This window comes from Hypanus sabinus, chromosome 4 (genome assembly GCF_030144855.1).
Source record: "Hypanus sabinus isolate sHypSab1 chromosome 4, sHypSab1.hap1, whole genome shotgun sequence".
NCBI classification, from domain to species: domain Eukaryota; kingdom Metazoa; phylum Chordata; class Chondrichthyes; order Myliobatiformes; family Dasyatidae; genus Hypanus; species Hypanus sabinus.
In genome coordinates, this window is record NC_082709.1 from 160,617,575 (window position 1) to 160,634,612 (window position 17,038).

Here is a 17,038-nt window from a genome sequence, read left to right on the forward strand (position 1 = left end):
CTAGCATTCCATGACCCTCTGCATCCAGCACATCATTGCCCTTAATTTCAGACACCTTTAACAGGATTCTCTCACTAAAAACACCCTCCCCCCCCCCCCCACCCCACACTCACCACTTTCACAGGAATTACCCTCTATGTGACTATGAATACTTGACCCTCTCCACTGATTTCCTTTCTGGAACTTATCCCTGCAAGTAGGACAAGTGCTGTACCTGCCCCTTCACCACCATTCAGGCTCCAAATAGCCCTTTCATGTGTGGAAACATTTCACCTGCAAGTCTGTCAGGGTCATCTACTATATCCTACACTCCCGGTATGGTTTCCTCAGCGGTATTGAGATCTGCTTTGCCAAGCACCTTTGCTCTGTCTGCCATGACAGGCAGGATTTCCCAGTAGCCTTCCCATTCCTATTCTGACATGTATGTCCATGGCGTTCTCTTCAAGAAGAGGCCACTTCTCAGTTTGAAGGAGCAACACCTTATGTTCTGTCTGAGCAGCCTCCAACCTGATGAACAGCGATTTCTCTAATTTCTGGTAATTTCACCTCCCTCTCCTCTCATTTTCTATTCTCCATTTTGGCTCCCCTCTTATCCCTTCTCTTTTCATCTTCCAGTCACCTTACTCTGGTGTCCTCCCTCCTTCCCCTTCAATGGTCCACTTTCCTCTCCTATCAGGGTCCTCCTTCATCAGTCCTTTACCTCCTCCACCTTTCACCTCCCAGCTTCTCACTTCATCCCCTTCCCCACCCATTCACTGTCCCCCTTACCTGGTTTCACCTATCACTTACCAGGTTGTATTACTTCCCCCCCCCACCCGAAACTTCATATTCTGGTCTCTTCTCCTTTCCTTCCTTTTCGGTCCCGATGAAAGGTCTCAGCCTAAAATGCGGACTCTCCTCAGACGCTGCCTGACCTGCTGAGTTCTTCCAACATTTTGTGTGTGTTGTTTTTCTTAGTTTGTCTCATTATGCTTTTGTAGCATAGGAAGTTTACATTATATCCCACTGAGGGGGGGACTCTCTCAGTGATATTGACAGATGAATTAAGCGAAACTGGGGGTAAACCTTAAGGGAAGAGTGCTATCACTGAGCAAGACTGACAAATGCTCTTAGTGCAATGAAAGGATAAGTCAGCATCTGTTTCACTGCTTCATGCTGAGAATTTCCTGTGATGCTTTGTTGCATTCATCACCCTCCCACTGATGACCTCCAAACCTGACAAAATATTAATCTACTGAGGTAGCTTTTACTGCATGATGTGTTGATTTCCTATATTTTGCAATTTGATTGTTAGAACATTTAATGTTTGTTTCTTTTCAGGTGATGGTTGTGGACACACTGTTCTTGGACCAGAGAGTGGAACATTTGCATCAATAAATTATCCAGAGACATATCCCAATAACACTGTTTGTGTCTGGGAGATTCGTGTACAGCCCAATCAGAGAATTATTTTTAAGTTTGGAGACTTTGACATTGAAGACTCAACCTCTTGTCATTTGAGTTACCTAAGGCTTTACAATGGGATTGGCTCAGGCCGAAGTGAAATTGGTAAGTAAAATGTAACCTGTTAATGCTTGACTAATATTAAGAGTAACTTCTGCACTCTCGATAGTGCTCTTGTAGAAATTGGTTAAAATGGGGCTGGGGTGAGGGGAAGTTACGTTCACCCCAATCTCCTCAGGTAGTAAAGATGCTGCTGTGCTTCCTTGACCAAGGAGGTGATGTAGTGGCAGACTTTCAGGCAAGTAGTCCTGGATTCAAATTCGGGCGGCTCCTTGCTCGTTTTCCATCCGTGCTGGGTTGAGCATTGAGCTAGCAACTCAGCCCTCATAAGAAAGAAACAAGTACTAAAAGAAATGGCAGGGTTGCTGCCCGATCCACCACAAGGCGGGAAGAGGAGCAACAATCTGCAGTATAAGGTGTGTTTAACAATTGTGAGTTCAGAATGCCTGAGCGGGTAAGAAATTGGAATCACTTCAAAACTAAGAATAACTCTTGCAGAAGGAAGTCAATAATTTTGGGAATAGAACGAGAGAGATAGTGGTTTGGAAAAAATTAGTGACCTCTTGCATAACTTGTATTCATTTGTATCATGAGCGTTTGGATATTTCCCTGAGTTGTCTTTTAAACTAAACTAAGCTTCAGACTTGAGTAATATAATAAAATAATTTCTATATAAATTTCTGATCTTTGCAGCTATAAAATTGAAAACATCTTCCTTTTGTATTTTGCCTGAAATGTAATGCAATATCTTTGTTTGCAAAAGCTTTTTATTCATCTCTTGTTGACTTTCCAGGTAAATACTGCGGACCTGGATTTCAGAGGGAAAAGGTTATAGAATCAGAGAGCAATGAAGTCACTGTTCAGTTTATGAGTGGGACTCATATTTCTGGTCGAGGGTTCCTCGTATCTTACTCTACGTCAAATGAATCAGGTATTTTAGGTGTATTTTGTATTTTCCTGCTTGAACCATCTTCAGGACTGATTTATTACATTTGTGTTCTCAATCATGATAGTTTGTGTGACAAATTGCCAGCACAGAATCTTCCAGCGACTAAGAGTTTTAGTCAGAAACATCATTCAGTTAACTATTAGATGTCAAGAATGGTGAGATTTGAATTGTTCAAAAAAGCACCCGACTTTAACTTCACTCAGCCTGTAGTGGAGTTCCCATCTTTATGGGTTTATACTATGACTTGCTGTCCGTGGAGAACAAGGTTCTCAAGTTCGGTTTATTGTCATTCAACTGTACATAGGTATACTGCCAAGTGGAAGTGTTCCTCCAGACCAATGTGCTTGACTCAGTACATATAACTCACACATACATAAAGTAATATTGCTGCAAATAAATTAACAAATATTAAGGTGCATATATGACACAAGTTTAAAAAGTAAACAGTAAACCACTACAGCCTCTTCATATTTCGTGTGACCTGGGTTGTGGCAGGGAGTTCAGTAGACTTACAGCCTCGGAAGAAGCTTTCTCCCCATCCTAACAGTTCTTGTCCTAATGCTAAGGTATTTCCTGTTTAATGGTAGGGTGTCAAAGAGATTGATGGATGGATGGATGAATTTAACAATGCTATGGACCCTACGTATGAAACGCTCCTGATAAATATCTCTGATGGATGAAAGAGAGACCCCAATGATCCTCTCAGACATCTTTGAAATCTTTTGTAGGGACCTGCGGTCAGATGCTTTGCAATTCCCATACCGGATGGTGATAGAGCTGGTCAGGACACTTGTAAATTTTACTCCTGTAAAAATTGGTTAAAATGGAGGGAGCCTCAGTCGTCTCAATCTCCTCAGGTAGACGAGACACCACTGTGTATTCATGACCAAAGAGGTAGTGTTGAGGAACCAGGTGAGATCGTTAGTTATGCGCGTTCCCAGAAATGTGTTTCTCCTAACTCTCTCCACAGAGAAGTTGTTTATGTACAGTGAGGAATGGTCAGCCTGAACCTTCCTTATGCCCACAATCATCTCTTTAGTCTTGTTCACGTTGAGACTCAAATTGCGCCCTATCTCCTCTCCACTCTGTCTTGTCGTTGTTGATGGGGCCAACCAATGTTGTGTTCTGATGATTCAGTTTCAACTGGATTCAGCAGTACAGTCATGCATCAGCAACATGTACAACAGCAGGTTGAACACGTAGCCATGGGGAGCGCCGCCACTAAGTGATGAAATTAGAGATGATTCTGCCATCACGGACTGACTTGGCCTTTCTGCCAAGAAGTCCAAGATTCAATTACAGAGAGAGGTGGTGAGACCCAACGAGGGCAGTTTACCCACTAGCTTTTGAGGAATGATTGCATTAAATGCCAAGCTGAAGTCAAAAAGCAGCACGCTGGCACATGATGCACCATTTTGCAGGTGGGACAGAACGGAGTGAAGTGTAGAGGCTATTGCATCACCAGTGGACTAATTTGAGCGATAAGCAGATGGGAAAGGGTCCAGTGAAGCAGGAAGATGAGATTTAATGCAATCCATAACCAGCCGTTCAAAGCACTTCATTATTGTTGTGGGTTGTGCCACTGGACAGTAGTCGTTGAGGTAGCTTATTGTTACCCTCTTGGGCACCGGGATGATGGTTCCCCCCCCCCCCCCTTAAATCCTGAGAGGACAGGGTACCGTTCCGGAGAGAAGTTCGGGATGACTGTTAGAGCCTCTGTGAACTGGATCCCTCAGCACTCGACCAGGGCTCCAGGGCTCTACGTGGGTTGACCCTGGCTAGGGTCTTCCTCAAATCAGTGTGATCAAGCAGATTTCTGCCTGTGGGGGGTGGGGGGAAGAGAGGGGGCCTTCTTTGCCAGCACATCATTCTGTAAATCAAACCAAGTGTAAAAGACATTCAGCATATCAGGAGGAGAATTGTCTCTGTTGTTGACATTCAGGGTGGATTTGTAGTCTGTTATGGTCTGAATGCTCTGCCACATGTGTCTCATGTCTCTGGGTTAAGAAATGGCTGTATATTCTCTGTGAATAAGCCTGTTTCACCGTTCTGATGGCATGGGAAAGCGCAGCTCTTGCTAACCTGAGAGCTGATTATTCCCCCAATCTGAAGGCAGCAACCCAATCTCTCAGTCATGCCTGGATCTCTACTGACATCATGGATTCTGATTTGCCCTCACGGTGATGTGTTTAATAATGGTTCCGAGTTCAAAGGTACATTTAATGTCAGAGAAATGTATACACTATACATCTTGAAATCCTTTTTATCCACGAAAACAGGAGTGCCCTAAAGCAAGAATGACAGTTAAATGTTAGAACCCCAAAGCCCCCAGCACCACCCCCACATGTAAGCAGCAGCAAAGCTATGATCCCCTCTCCCCCACCAGCAAAAAACAGGCATCGGTAGCCCCCCACCAATCACTCAAGTGTGCAGCAAAGCATCAATAAAGACACAGGCTTGCAGTATCCCAAAGACTATTTGTTCACCCAGTAATTTGACATACCACAGTCTCCCTCTCTCCCTCTCTCTCATATAATGGAAAAAGAGGTGTCCCTGTTTCACAGTGAGAGGAGAGACATAACAAATAACATGCTGATTTATGATGTTAGAAGTCTGTTATGTCGCTTTTTCCGAGCTCTGTGCCCAAAGAACTCGAGTCTCTGGGCACACAGCCAGCAGCCAGCTTGCTGCTTTTGACATTCCATCTCCCATGATACACAGATTCCCTGCAGAGGCACCGACCATGAGTCCACCCACCTCCTGGAACCCTGAAGGCATGCTAGTCTTCTAGGCCGCATCCTTGGTGTATTGAATAACGACCAGTTGTGAGACCCCAAGAGTGGGTCCCATTCCTGCAAAGAACCGGCCCAGTTGTAACTCCAGTTTAGGGTCTTCAAAAGAATCCTGAAAGAGAAAAATAGAGATATTAAAGATAGAAACAGAGCTGTTTCCGAAGACGCAAGCAAAGAAGTTGTTGTCAGGTGTCATTGTTTCCTAAGCTCCACCCCTTATGATGTCCTGATTGCACTTTTCTTTGTCGTCTATTCATCGATGTTAACCTGATGATTGTTAGATGCTCCCTGCCTGTCTCCCTGAACATGTTCCAGTCTGTGTTTTCAAAACAGTCTTGTTACACAGAGATTGCACCTTCTGTCCAGGCATTTATCTTCCCTTGAACTGGTTTGACATGTTTAATAAGTGGTCAAAAACTGAGGTGAGGAGCTCCTTTGTATGCACCAAGGATGTTGGTACAAACCAGGTTGAATGTGTTCTAAGCAACACACACAAAATGCTAGAGGAACTCAGCTGGCCAGGCAGCATCGATAGAAAAAGTAAACAGTCAGCATTTCAGGCTGAGACCCTTCATCAGGACTGGAAAGGAAGTGGAGAAGTCGGAATAAGAAGGTGAGGGGGATGGGGAAGAAGTACAAGGTGATAGGTGATAGATGAAACCTAGAGAGGGGGAAGGGATGAATTAAAGAGCTGGAGAGTGGATTGATGAAAGAGATAAAGAACTGGAGAAGGGGGAATCTGATAGGAGAGGACTGAAGACCATGGAAGAAAGGGAAGGGGGAGGAGCACCAGAGAGAGGTGATGGGCTGGTAAGGAGATAAGGTGACAGAGGGAAATGGGAATGGTGAGGGGGGAGCAATTACCAGATGTTTAAGAAATCGATGTTGAAGCCATCAGGTTGGAGGCTACCCAGATGGAACATAAGGTGATGCTCCTCCATCCTGAGTGTGGCTCTGTAGAGGAGTCCATGGACTGACATGTTGGAATGGGAATGGGAAGTAGAATTGAGATAGGTGACTACCAGGAGATCCCACTTTTTCTTGCTAATGCATTCTCACCTCTGGTAGCATGCGGGGTGGAGGGGGATATATGGAGCCACAATCACAATAGCAGTGAACTCCCTTGGTAAATAGAAGGGCCTGCACTTCACCTTTCTGATGTAGTAAATACGTTTTATTCACTGCTGCATGATTTATGATAACTATTGTTAAATGGTTCAAGCACATTAGTGATTTCAAATATAAGCAGCAATCTTGCATCATGAGATTAAATTAGGAATAAAGTCCGCTGGGACTGTAAATTGCAATGGGTTAAGTCGATAAAATCTAAAATTAATGATAGCTGGCTCATTTTACCTTATCACAATGAAATGCTTCAAAATGTTTTGTATTATGTTATGGAGGCAATTCATTTTGTACCAGTATAGCTCTGCAAAAAATAGGAAGGATAGATAATTGGTTAATTTAACTCATTTTAGTAGTAGGAGGAAGCTTAAGGCAATGGAAGAAGAAAGTAAGAATTTCCATCTTGATGTTTGATTTTCAATACTTCAGCCATCTTTAGTGGATTTCTTTGAATAGAAACCAATTATTTTTTAGTCTTGAATTCAGAAATGGTTCTTCATGCATTAAGCAACATTGGAAAACCATTACCATTGAAATAAATGCATTTTAATTTTGCTTAACATTTTTATTTAAAACACATCAATAATGAAAAAAAAACAAGTGGATCTATTAATTGGAAGTATCTAACCTGATGCTAACTCAGAAGCATTTTCTTTGACATGATGATAAGCGATGTCAGCAAGTAAAGAGTTCAGTAGCAGAATAAACTAACAGGGCTTAATGGCTGGTAAAGTAGCTAAATTCCTACAGACTTTGAACAAAATGATCCAGCCTACTGTTTTTCAAGCCTGGATTCTCCTAAGCATGATTCAGATTGACGAGGTGCTGGATTTCCAGTCAGATATCTAACATGGCCTTATTTTCATTCAGAAATAGTGCATGATCATTATTTTCTTAGACCTGGCAATCTTGAACATGCCAGCCTTATCAAGTCATTGTTGATTGGAAATTCTTCATTGCTAAGAACTGTGGAAATCAATTATAAGTATTGAGAGCATTTCCACAAATCTAACAAGCTTGACTGGAGTTCAGGCTCTCATCCTGGCTTCTCATTTGTCATCATCTACAAGTACTGGGTCGAAGACTGAAGGTTGATGAGGGGGTGGGGGGTTCCAGAAGTTGATGGTTTATGGCCAGAGCCCGAGACTGCTGGGGAAGGTGTCTGCGAATCTTCAAGTCCACTGGAGGACTGTGTACGTGGAGGGGTGGTTGGGAGGGAGGGAGGAACAGGGCTTGTTTCACTGTTGTTGCTGAGTATATTGTGTTTTATTGTGGTGTTCTGCCCAGTATCGTGGGCATGCTGTGTTGGTGCCGGAATGTGTTGTGACACTTGCAGATTGTTGTGAAGACAAATGACACATTTGTTTCAGTGTTTCAAAGGACACGTGAGAAATAAACCTGAATCTGAAAATTTGGGTTGTATTTTACTTAGTTGGTCTCAATGTACTTTTGCAATGAAAGCACATTTGACTGCTATTCAAGTTCCACATCTTTTATTTAAGCTACCTGTACTGCTAGTATTTTCAAGTAGAAATAAATTCTGGCATTAAATTATGTCGAGCAATTTTTTAACTGGTTAGCATCATTTGATACCCGGCTTTTAATTTCTGGCTGGCTAAAGCTCCTGAATATCCATCCTCAACAATACAGATGACATCTGTGTAGTGTCTACAATGACATGTTAACATATGGCTAAAAATACCCTGATCTAGCTCCATAAAACACCTAAGTGCATGTCTAAGCAGATGTCCAAATGAGATGCAATCCAGGCCCAGTGACTTTCTGAATTCATTTTGAGAGCCAGAAGAGTACATGTTCTGAATAAGTATTTGCTGATTTTCATTAAGATGATTTCGGAATAAACAAAACATTCTTCTGCCTAAAAATGACTAATAGCTTCAAGCTTGTTTATCTGTGGCATTAAATGTATTGCCGAGGAGTCTTGGTCACTCTGCTGCAAATTGATTTGACATAAGAAGGAAATCTCTGCAGTAACTCCATGTTTCCCATTTCCTGCATTGACTATCCTGTGACCTCTTTGAGCTGAACTGCATTATTAGTGCTAATGGAGGCAGATTTAACAGCAACTTGTTTAGAGCTGATGTCCACTGGGAGCTAAATTCAGTCTGAGCAACTTGTGCCTCAACAGCTGCAGGAACTCTGACAGATGGAATACAATCAGCTGCTTCCAGAGGCAGATACACATCGCTCAAACAGAAGAAAGCATACGACACCCTTCAGTTTTACTTTTTCTGTGTTTTAAATGATGCAATAAAGCAAAATGCAATCATTTAAATAAAACCTTTATTTTAAAAAAACTTTTATGAGAGCATTGGAGTAGTAAAGTTTTTAAAAAATGGGTGAAACACCCTGTTGTTTTAACAAATGAAAGAATAAAATTGATTTATATTTTGTTTCTCCTCAGAGTATAGGTAACTACGAATTCTTCCATATGAGTTAGAAGATTGTATGTACAATTCCAAAATTTTGACCACGTAGTGAAGAAATATGATCTGCGAAGGAATTTGGGCATCCTCAACATTTCATTTACATTTCCAGCCTCTGCATTATTTTGTGTAATCTCAGTGAACTGTCTGAAACGTAATATGCTGTAGAAGATTTTGTCTTTCTCGTGAAATATTAAATTGGTCCCATCTATCCAGTTAGGAAATTGCCGCAGACCTTAATGAACTTTGAATAGCAAGGAATTCCATCCAGCCCTTGCCACCCCTTCATTTCCCACCTAGTCAGCTTTTACCCCTCAAGCAGATGCTGTGGTCAAAAATCTCAAGGCTGCTTGTGGAATCTACTGTACAGAAGTTGGATATAAATCTTCTATAATAGTGATTGTGTATCTTTTTATGTACTTCATTGAATATAGAACAGTATGGGCCCTACGGCTCATGAGGTTGTGCCAACTATATAAACCTACTCCATGATTAATCTTACCCTTCCCTCCTACACAGCACATTATCCTATTTTTCTTACATCTGTGTGCTTACCTAAGAGTCCTTTCATGGCCCTGTTATATATGCAAACACTCCCAGCTGTGTTTTTCAGGCATCCACCATTCTCTGAAAAATAAAATCAAAAAAAAAACCTCCCTTTGACAACTCCCCTAGACAACTCCACTTACTTTAGTGTCCTCTGGTAATGGCAATTGCTGCCCTGTGAAAAAGGTGCTGGTATCCACTCTATTCCTCTCACAGTCATATACAATGTTAAGTCGCCCCTTGTCTTGTATCACTCCAAGCTCCAGCTTGTGCAGCCTTTCCTCAGGAGACATGTTCACTCAGGCAACATCCTGATAGCACAGTACTGTGGAGATTACCACAACACTTCATTGATAAAATCGGATCTTGATTCCCATCATTGGCAGTAAGGAGTTTGTACGTTCTCCCCATGACTGCATGTGGTTCCTCCCACAGTTTAAAGACATACAAGTTAGGGTTTGTGAGTTGTGGACATATTATTCTGGTGTCTGAAGCATGAGAAGACTTATGGGCTGCCCAGTACAATTCTCACTTGATTTGATACAAACTGTGCATTTCGCTATATGCTTCAATATACACGTGACATATAAAGCTAATGTTTAATCTTTGGTAAATTTCCTTGCACCCTTTCTAAAGTTTCCATATGCTGCCTATAATGAGGTGATCAGAATGGAACAAGATACTCTTAAGCGTGATCTAACCAAAGTTTAACCTAGTGGCTGTTAAACTCAATTCCCTGGCAAATGAAGGCCATCATGTCATATGTCTTAACCATCCTTCAACTTGTGCAGCAGCTTCGTAGGATCTATGAACTTGGACCCCAAGATGCTTCTAGTCCTTCACTAAGAATCCTGCTATTAACTTTGTACTCTGTATATTACAAAGTTCTATCTTCCAAAAGTGTATCACTACACTTTTCCAGGTTGAACTCCATCTGCCACTTCTTCAGCCAACCCTGCATTCTGTCTATATCCCATTGTAACCTACAACAACCTTCTATCCTGTCGACATACCTTAAAATTTGTGTCATTGCAAATGTAGTAATTAAGCCTTCCACTTCCTCATGCAAGTCACTTATGAAAACCACAAAGATCTGGGGTCCCAGAATAGATTCTTGCAGGACATTCTAGTCACTGACTTCCAGGCAGAATATGCTCCATCTACTCCATATGCGCTCTGCCTCTGTGGGCAAGCTAATACTAAACTTACACTGTCCAGTTTCAATAGACTCCATGCCTCATAACTTTGTAGATGAGCCTATGATAGGGAACCATAACAAACACCTTTCTAACATCCACATTCACCACATCTACTGCTCTGCTTTCATCAATTTGTTTAGTCACCTCCTTGAAAAACGCAATTTTAGGCTCGTGAGGTATGGCTGGACCCTCACAAAGCCATGCTGATTATCTATAATATGACTATGCTTCTCCATTAGTTTGATCACCACTGATGTAAGACTCACTGGTATCCGATACTCTGGTACCATTCCTGTGACTAGTGAGGGATGTCAACGCCCCTGTAATCTCTTTTCTTGCTTCCTATGGTAACATGGTATATCTAGACCCTTAAGAAACTCCAACACTACCTCTTTCTAATAAGTAATTATTATTTTATTAATATATATATATTTGTATTTGTACAGTTTGTCTTTTGCACGTTGGTTGTTTGCTTTTGTGTGCAGTTTTTCATTAATTCCATTGTATTTCTTTGTATCCACTGCTAATGCCCACAAGATCATGAATCTTGGGGTAAGATAGGGTGACATAAATGTACTTTGATAATAAATTATCTTTGAACTTCTTGACCTCAGGATGCTCCAGCACATTAGCCTGTTCTACATGGACCTGCATTTGTCAAGGTAACTCTCAATGGTGAACACTGAAAACTGAGATTAATATTACTGATCTCCCCTATCTTCTCTGTCTTCAGGCACATTAGCCCCAAGTGGTCCTAACCTCACTCTAGTCATCCTCCTGTTCTTCATATATGTTAGAATGCCTTAGTATTTTCTCTAATCCTACTTCCTTATTTTAAATACACTCAATGGTTTGGCTTCCACAGCCATCAGTGTCAATGAATTCCACAGATTTCCTCCTAAAGATATTCCTCCTCATTTCATTGTAAATATGGAGAGTTATAGAATCATACAGCATGGAACCAGCCCTTTGATTCACTGTGCTAGTCATCAGACACACAATTAATTTTATTTCATTTTATTCTCTTCATGTGTGCCCATCAACTTCACCCAACACAATGCCCATGTATCACTCACTCGCACAGTAGGATCAGTTTAAAGTGGCCAGTTAACCTACCAACACCTGCAGTTTTAAGTGTAAGAAAACTGGAGAAACCAGAAAAAATCCACCTGGTCTCAGAGGAGACATGGAAATTCCACATAGCATTCAAGATCACATAAGATCGTAGCTGATGTTTTCCCAATTGTGAGGAACTTCTGTTGAGTCAGACGTTGTTTTAAGGACCAGACTACAGAATTGGAACACTTTGGCATTTAAAACTATTTGATCATCAGCAAAATGTCAGCAGGCAGTGATTAGCAAATCACTCCAATTCTCATTCCCACTGGGAAATTACTAGGGCAATCAAAAGTGCGATTTTTTTAAAAAAAAGTTTATTCTCTTTTGGCTTTGAATAGCTATATTTCTTCCAAACTTTCCAGAATCATGCAAAACAAACTGGATCTTGCTAGCCAGAAATATTAGAAACAGCTTTTCTGTCAATCCATTGGAGCATGCGTGTTGCATTGACACTTAATTTAATCTCATTTAATACCAACTGAAGGGAGTGTGCAAAGTTATCTCAGTCTAAATCCTTAAGTTTTACTTTGCAAACTTCCTTTTACATCATGTTTTAATTGCAGTTCAAGACTTATGCCAGTGAAAAATACACTTGTGCACAATTTTACATTAAGAGCTAACCGTTTGTGTTAGTGTGTATTTGGCAGTTGTAAATTATGAGTGCATCTAGGCATGTGCAGCTTCCATCTAGCAACTCCACTCAGTTCCTCGGATATTGATCTGTAGGTGGGAAATATGAGAAGATTTGAATTCCATCCATTAACAGTGTGATCTCAGAGCCATCTGACCTTGCATTAGCATTATTGGTTGCTTGTCATTTGATTTAACGTGCCTCAATTTACTATTTTGTTTTATGATACCTTTGCTAATCTACTGAGAAAATCAATTATACTGTGTGTATTTTTAGAACGCACCAGTGTATAAAATGAAGTATACCTTATGTTAAAAGTATTTAATTTGTGGTTGCTTTTCTTTTTTCATACTTTTTAATATGCTTTATAGTGTTCACAACTTGTTGTGACTGTGTTGTAACTGTGAATCAAGTCACCAAAGAGACATAGCTGGTAGATATAAAAGTCATAAACGCCTTTATTTGGGGGACAGATATGTTCAATGTTGACCTGCTAAGTTTGGAGTGTGTTTAGCAGAAGAGATGCATCTGTTTCTCACAGAAATGTACCATGCATCGTTTGAGTGAGGACAAAAGAGATGAATGTCCTTGAACAACACCTCAGCCAGATGTTGGGTCCATTGTATATACAATTAGTAGGCTAGTTCATTTTCTCTTCTGTAAGATTGGTTTATCAAGGTCCAGAGTAATGCCTTGACCAGAGGAGCTAAATTGGGTTTGAGTCTTCCTCTTCATCCAAGATCAAACAATCTAATGACTTGCACAACTTCCAATCTTTCACAATCTGTCATTACCCCATCTTTGCCCACCTTGGGCCTACAACAGCAGTGATCATGCAGCAAGCATGCATGGACTGTTCTGTATTATGTACGTTTCAGATTCTGTCAAAAACCTGAGACCTAAGGCTCAATTTCTGGAAAGCAGATTTACCATATAATTTGGGTTGAGAAATCAGTTAAACTGTGTTAGGAGTTTTGTTTTGTTTACATCTGTATTTATGAAATAATTTTGTGTGTGCAAGACAAGATTATGCTTGCAAATGACACATATCTTGGCAATATTGTGAACAATGAGGAATTTAGTGACCAAATTACAGCAGGATGTGACATCTGGTGGAAAGGGCAGATGAAATTCGATTAAGAGGAATGTGAAGTAAAATATTTTTAAAGGAAAACCAAGAACAGACGATATAGACTAAAGAATATTGTTCTAAAAGTGGAAGATGTGGTTATGTGTCTATTGAAAGTGGCAGGCAGGTTGAGAAAGCAATTGAAAACATATTTTCCACTGAAGCTTAGAGTACAAAAGCAGGAAAACCATGCCTTTTTAGAGCACTGGCACAACTTCAGACGATAGTGTTAATTTCCGATGGTCACATTATAGGAAGGAAGTGAGGATATCGCAATATTCCAGAGAGTAGTTCCTGGGATAAGGGACAGATCGGAAAGGATGGAACTGTTCTCTTGGGAGGAGGGAAAACTAAAGAAAACTGGGAAGAGATATGGAAAATAATGAGGAGCCTGCCCTGCCTGGATCTTTGGAAGCTGTTTTCTTTTGGTGGAGGGTTGAGGGCTGGAGGTCACAGTATAAAATAAAGGGGAAAATAAGTGACACTAGGAGCAAAGTTCTTTGGTAGAGCGTGTTTTTGGAATCTAGAAAGCACTGCCTGTAGATGTGATGGTTTCATTGGGAGTTGGATAAATACTGAAATATTGGGTGAGGCAAAGATAGAGATCCACAGAGGACCAGGGATAGGTCCAATGAGTGACAGAGGGCTTGTGTGGTACTAAAACAGTAGCCACTGCAGAGGCGTGGGAAGCATCAGCAGCAGTGGAAGGCAGGTGGAGCACCACCAAATGGGGTGAGATATTTCTCTTTGCGTGGGTTTTTTAAAAACTTTTTAAACCATAGAAGAGTAGGTCTAGCAGAACGGTTATCGTCAGCCTCTGAGTAGGAACTTAGAGGCTTTGACTCGAGGCTGAGGCCAAAGAAGACCGTAAGAAGGGTAGGTTTTTCTTTTCGTTGCTGCTGATTTGGTCTTGGTTGCCCATTGTACAGTGCAGGCAGGATGGCAGATTTGGCAGTGGAATGCTATTCCTGTAGGATGTGGGAATTTATAGAACCTAATGACTATACCTGCAGGAAGTGCAGCCGACTTCAGCTCCTGAAAGACTGCATTAAGGAGCTGGAGTTGGATGAACTAAGGATCACCCAAGAGGCAGAGCAATTGATAGATACGACTTTTGAGCAGGTGGTTACATCCAGAGTGCAGAATTCAGGGAGTAGATGGGTGAACACCAAGAGAGGTAAAGGGAGAAGGAAGTCAGTGCAGGCAAAACAGCAGCAGTCAGACCAATAGCACCGTGGTTGGCTCTGAGCCTCAGAAGGGTAGAGTGAAGTCAGGCAGAACAATAGTGGACTTGATAGGGGGACAGATAAGAGATTCTGCAGCAGCAAAAGAGACACTAAGTTGGGTCCTGGGTGCTATGGTCCAGATGTCTCTGACCAGTTGCAGAATATTCTTGAAGGGGAGGGTGAGCAGCCAGAACTCGTGTTACATGTTGGTACCAATGACATAGGCAGGAGAGAGGTAGAGGTCCTGCGCAGTAGTTTAGGTGTTAGGAAGGAGACTGAAGAGCAGGACCTCCAAAGTGGTAATATCCAGATTACTCTTGGTGCCACGAGCTAGGGAAGGTAGTGCAGACAAATGAGTGGTTGAGGAGATGGTGCAAGGGGGGCAGGGGTTCAAGTTTTTGGATCATTGGAACCTTTTCTGGGGAAGGGGTTACCTGTACCTGTGGGATGGGTTGCACCTGAACTGGAGGGGAACCAATATCCTGGGAGGGGGGGACTTGCAAGGGTTTAAATTGCATGGGGTGGGAACCAAAGTGAAGAGGCAGAAGATGGGGTGGTTGGCGCTCAAGTAGTGGCAGCTTGTGGGGAGTTCATGAGGAAGAATAGGCAGATGATAGAGCAAAGATGCACTCAGCCAGACGGTTTGAGATGTGTCTATTTTAATGCAAGGAGTATTACCTACAAGGTGGATAAACTTGGAGCATTGATCAATATGTGGAACTATGATGTTGTGACCATTGCAGAGACTGGGATTTCTCAGGGGCAGGAATGGCTGCTGAGTGTGCTGGTATTTAGATGTTTCAAAAAGGACAGGGAGGGAGGCAAAGGAGGTGGGAGTGTGGCATTGCTAATCAGGGATAGTGTCACGGCTGCAGAAAAGGAGGAAGTCATGGAGGGATTGTCTACTGAGTTAGTGTGAATGGAAGTCAGAAACAAGAAGGAGGTAATAATTCCACTGGGAGTTTTTATAGGAACCCCCCCCCCCCCCCCCACCCGCCAATAGTAACAGAGACTTCGAGGAGCAAATAGGGAGGCAGATTCTGGAATGATGCAATAATAATAGGGTTGTTGTGATGGGTGACTTTAACTTTCCCAATATTGACTGGCATCTCCTTAGAGCAAGGGGTTTAGATGGGGTAGAGTGTGTTAAGTGTGTTCAGAAAGGTTTCCTGACACAATATGTAGATAAGCTAACTAGAGGAGAGGCTGTATTTGATCCGGTATTGGGAAATAAAACTGGTCAGGTGTCAAATCTCAGTGGGAGAGCATTTTGGAGGTAGTGATCACAGCTATAGCGCTAGAGAGTGATAGGAGCACACGATTTGGGAAAGCACTTAACTGGGGTAGGGGGAAATATGATGCTGTTAGGCAGAAAGTTGGGAGCAGATGTTCTGAGGAAAATTCATGGCAGAAATGTGACAAATGTTCAGAGAACATTTGCATGGCATTCTGCATAGGCATGTTCCAGTGAGGCAGGGAAAGGATGGTAGGGTAAAAGAACCATGGTGTACAAAGGATGTAGAAAATATAGTTAAGAAGAAAAGAAGCTTACAAAAAATTTAGGAAACCAGGTACTGTTAGAGCTTTAGGAAATTACAAGGTTGCCAGGAAAGAGTTTAAGAATGAAATTAAGAGAGCTAGAAGGGGCCATGAGAAGGCCTTGGTGAGCAGGATTAAGGAAAACCTCAAGGCATTCTACAAGTATGTGAAGAGCAAGAGGATGATTCATGTGAGAAAAGGACCAATCAGGTGCAATAATGGAAAAGTGTGCATGGAGTTGGAGGAGGTAGTGGAGGTACTTACTGAATACTTTGCTTCAGTACTCATCAGGGAAAAGAACCTTGGCAATTGTGGGGATGACTTGCAGTGGACTGAAACACTTGAGCATATAGACATTAAGAAAGAGGATGTGCTGGAGCTTTTGAAAAGTATTAAGTTAGATAAGTCGCAAGGTTCATATGAGATATACCCAGGCTACTGTGGGAAGTGAGGGACGAGATTGCTGAGCCTCTGGCGATGATCTTCGCATCATCAGTAGGGACGTGAGAAGTACCAGAGGATTGGAGGATTGCAAATGTTGTTCTCTTGGGCAAGAAGTGAATAGAGGTAACCCAAGAAATTATAGACAAATGAGTCTTACTTCAGTGGTGGGCAAGTTTTTGGAGAAGATCCTTAGAGGCAGGATTTATGACGATTTGGAGAGAGGTGATCTGATTAGAGATAGTCAGCATGACTTTGTCAAGGACAGGTCGTACCTTACAAGCCTGATTGAATTCTTTGAGGATGTAATGAAACACATTGAAGAAGGTAGAACCATGGATGTAGTGTATATGGCATTTGCTAAGGTTCCTCATGCAGGGCTCATTCAGAAA

The 17,038-nt window shown here is 41.8% G+C and overlaps 1 protein-coding gene across 2 annotated transcripts in view; it reads left to right on the forward strand.

Annotated features, from left to right (window-relative positions):
• Positions 1–17,038, forward strand: part of dcbld2 (discoidin, CUB and LCCL domain containing 2) — a 98,686-nt gene that overhangs the window by 13,002 nt on the left and 68,646 nt on the right. For both annotated transcript variants that reach the window (XM_059968616.1, XM_059968618.1), the window contains exons 2-3: positions 1,321–1,548; positions 2,297–2,434. In XM_059968616.1, the coding sequence (XP_059824599.1) occupies positions 1,321–1,548; positions 2,297–2,434 (366 nt within the window). The remainder of the gene's footprint in view (positions 1–1,320; positions 1,549–2,296; positions 2,435–17,038) is intronic.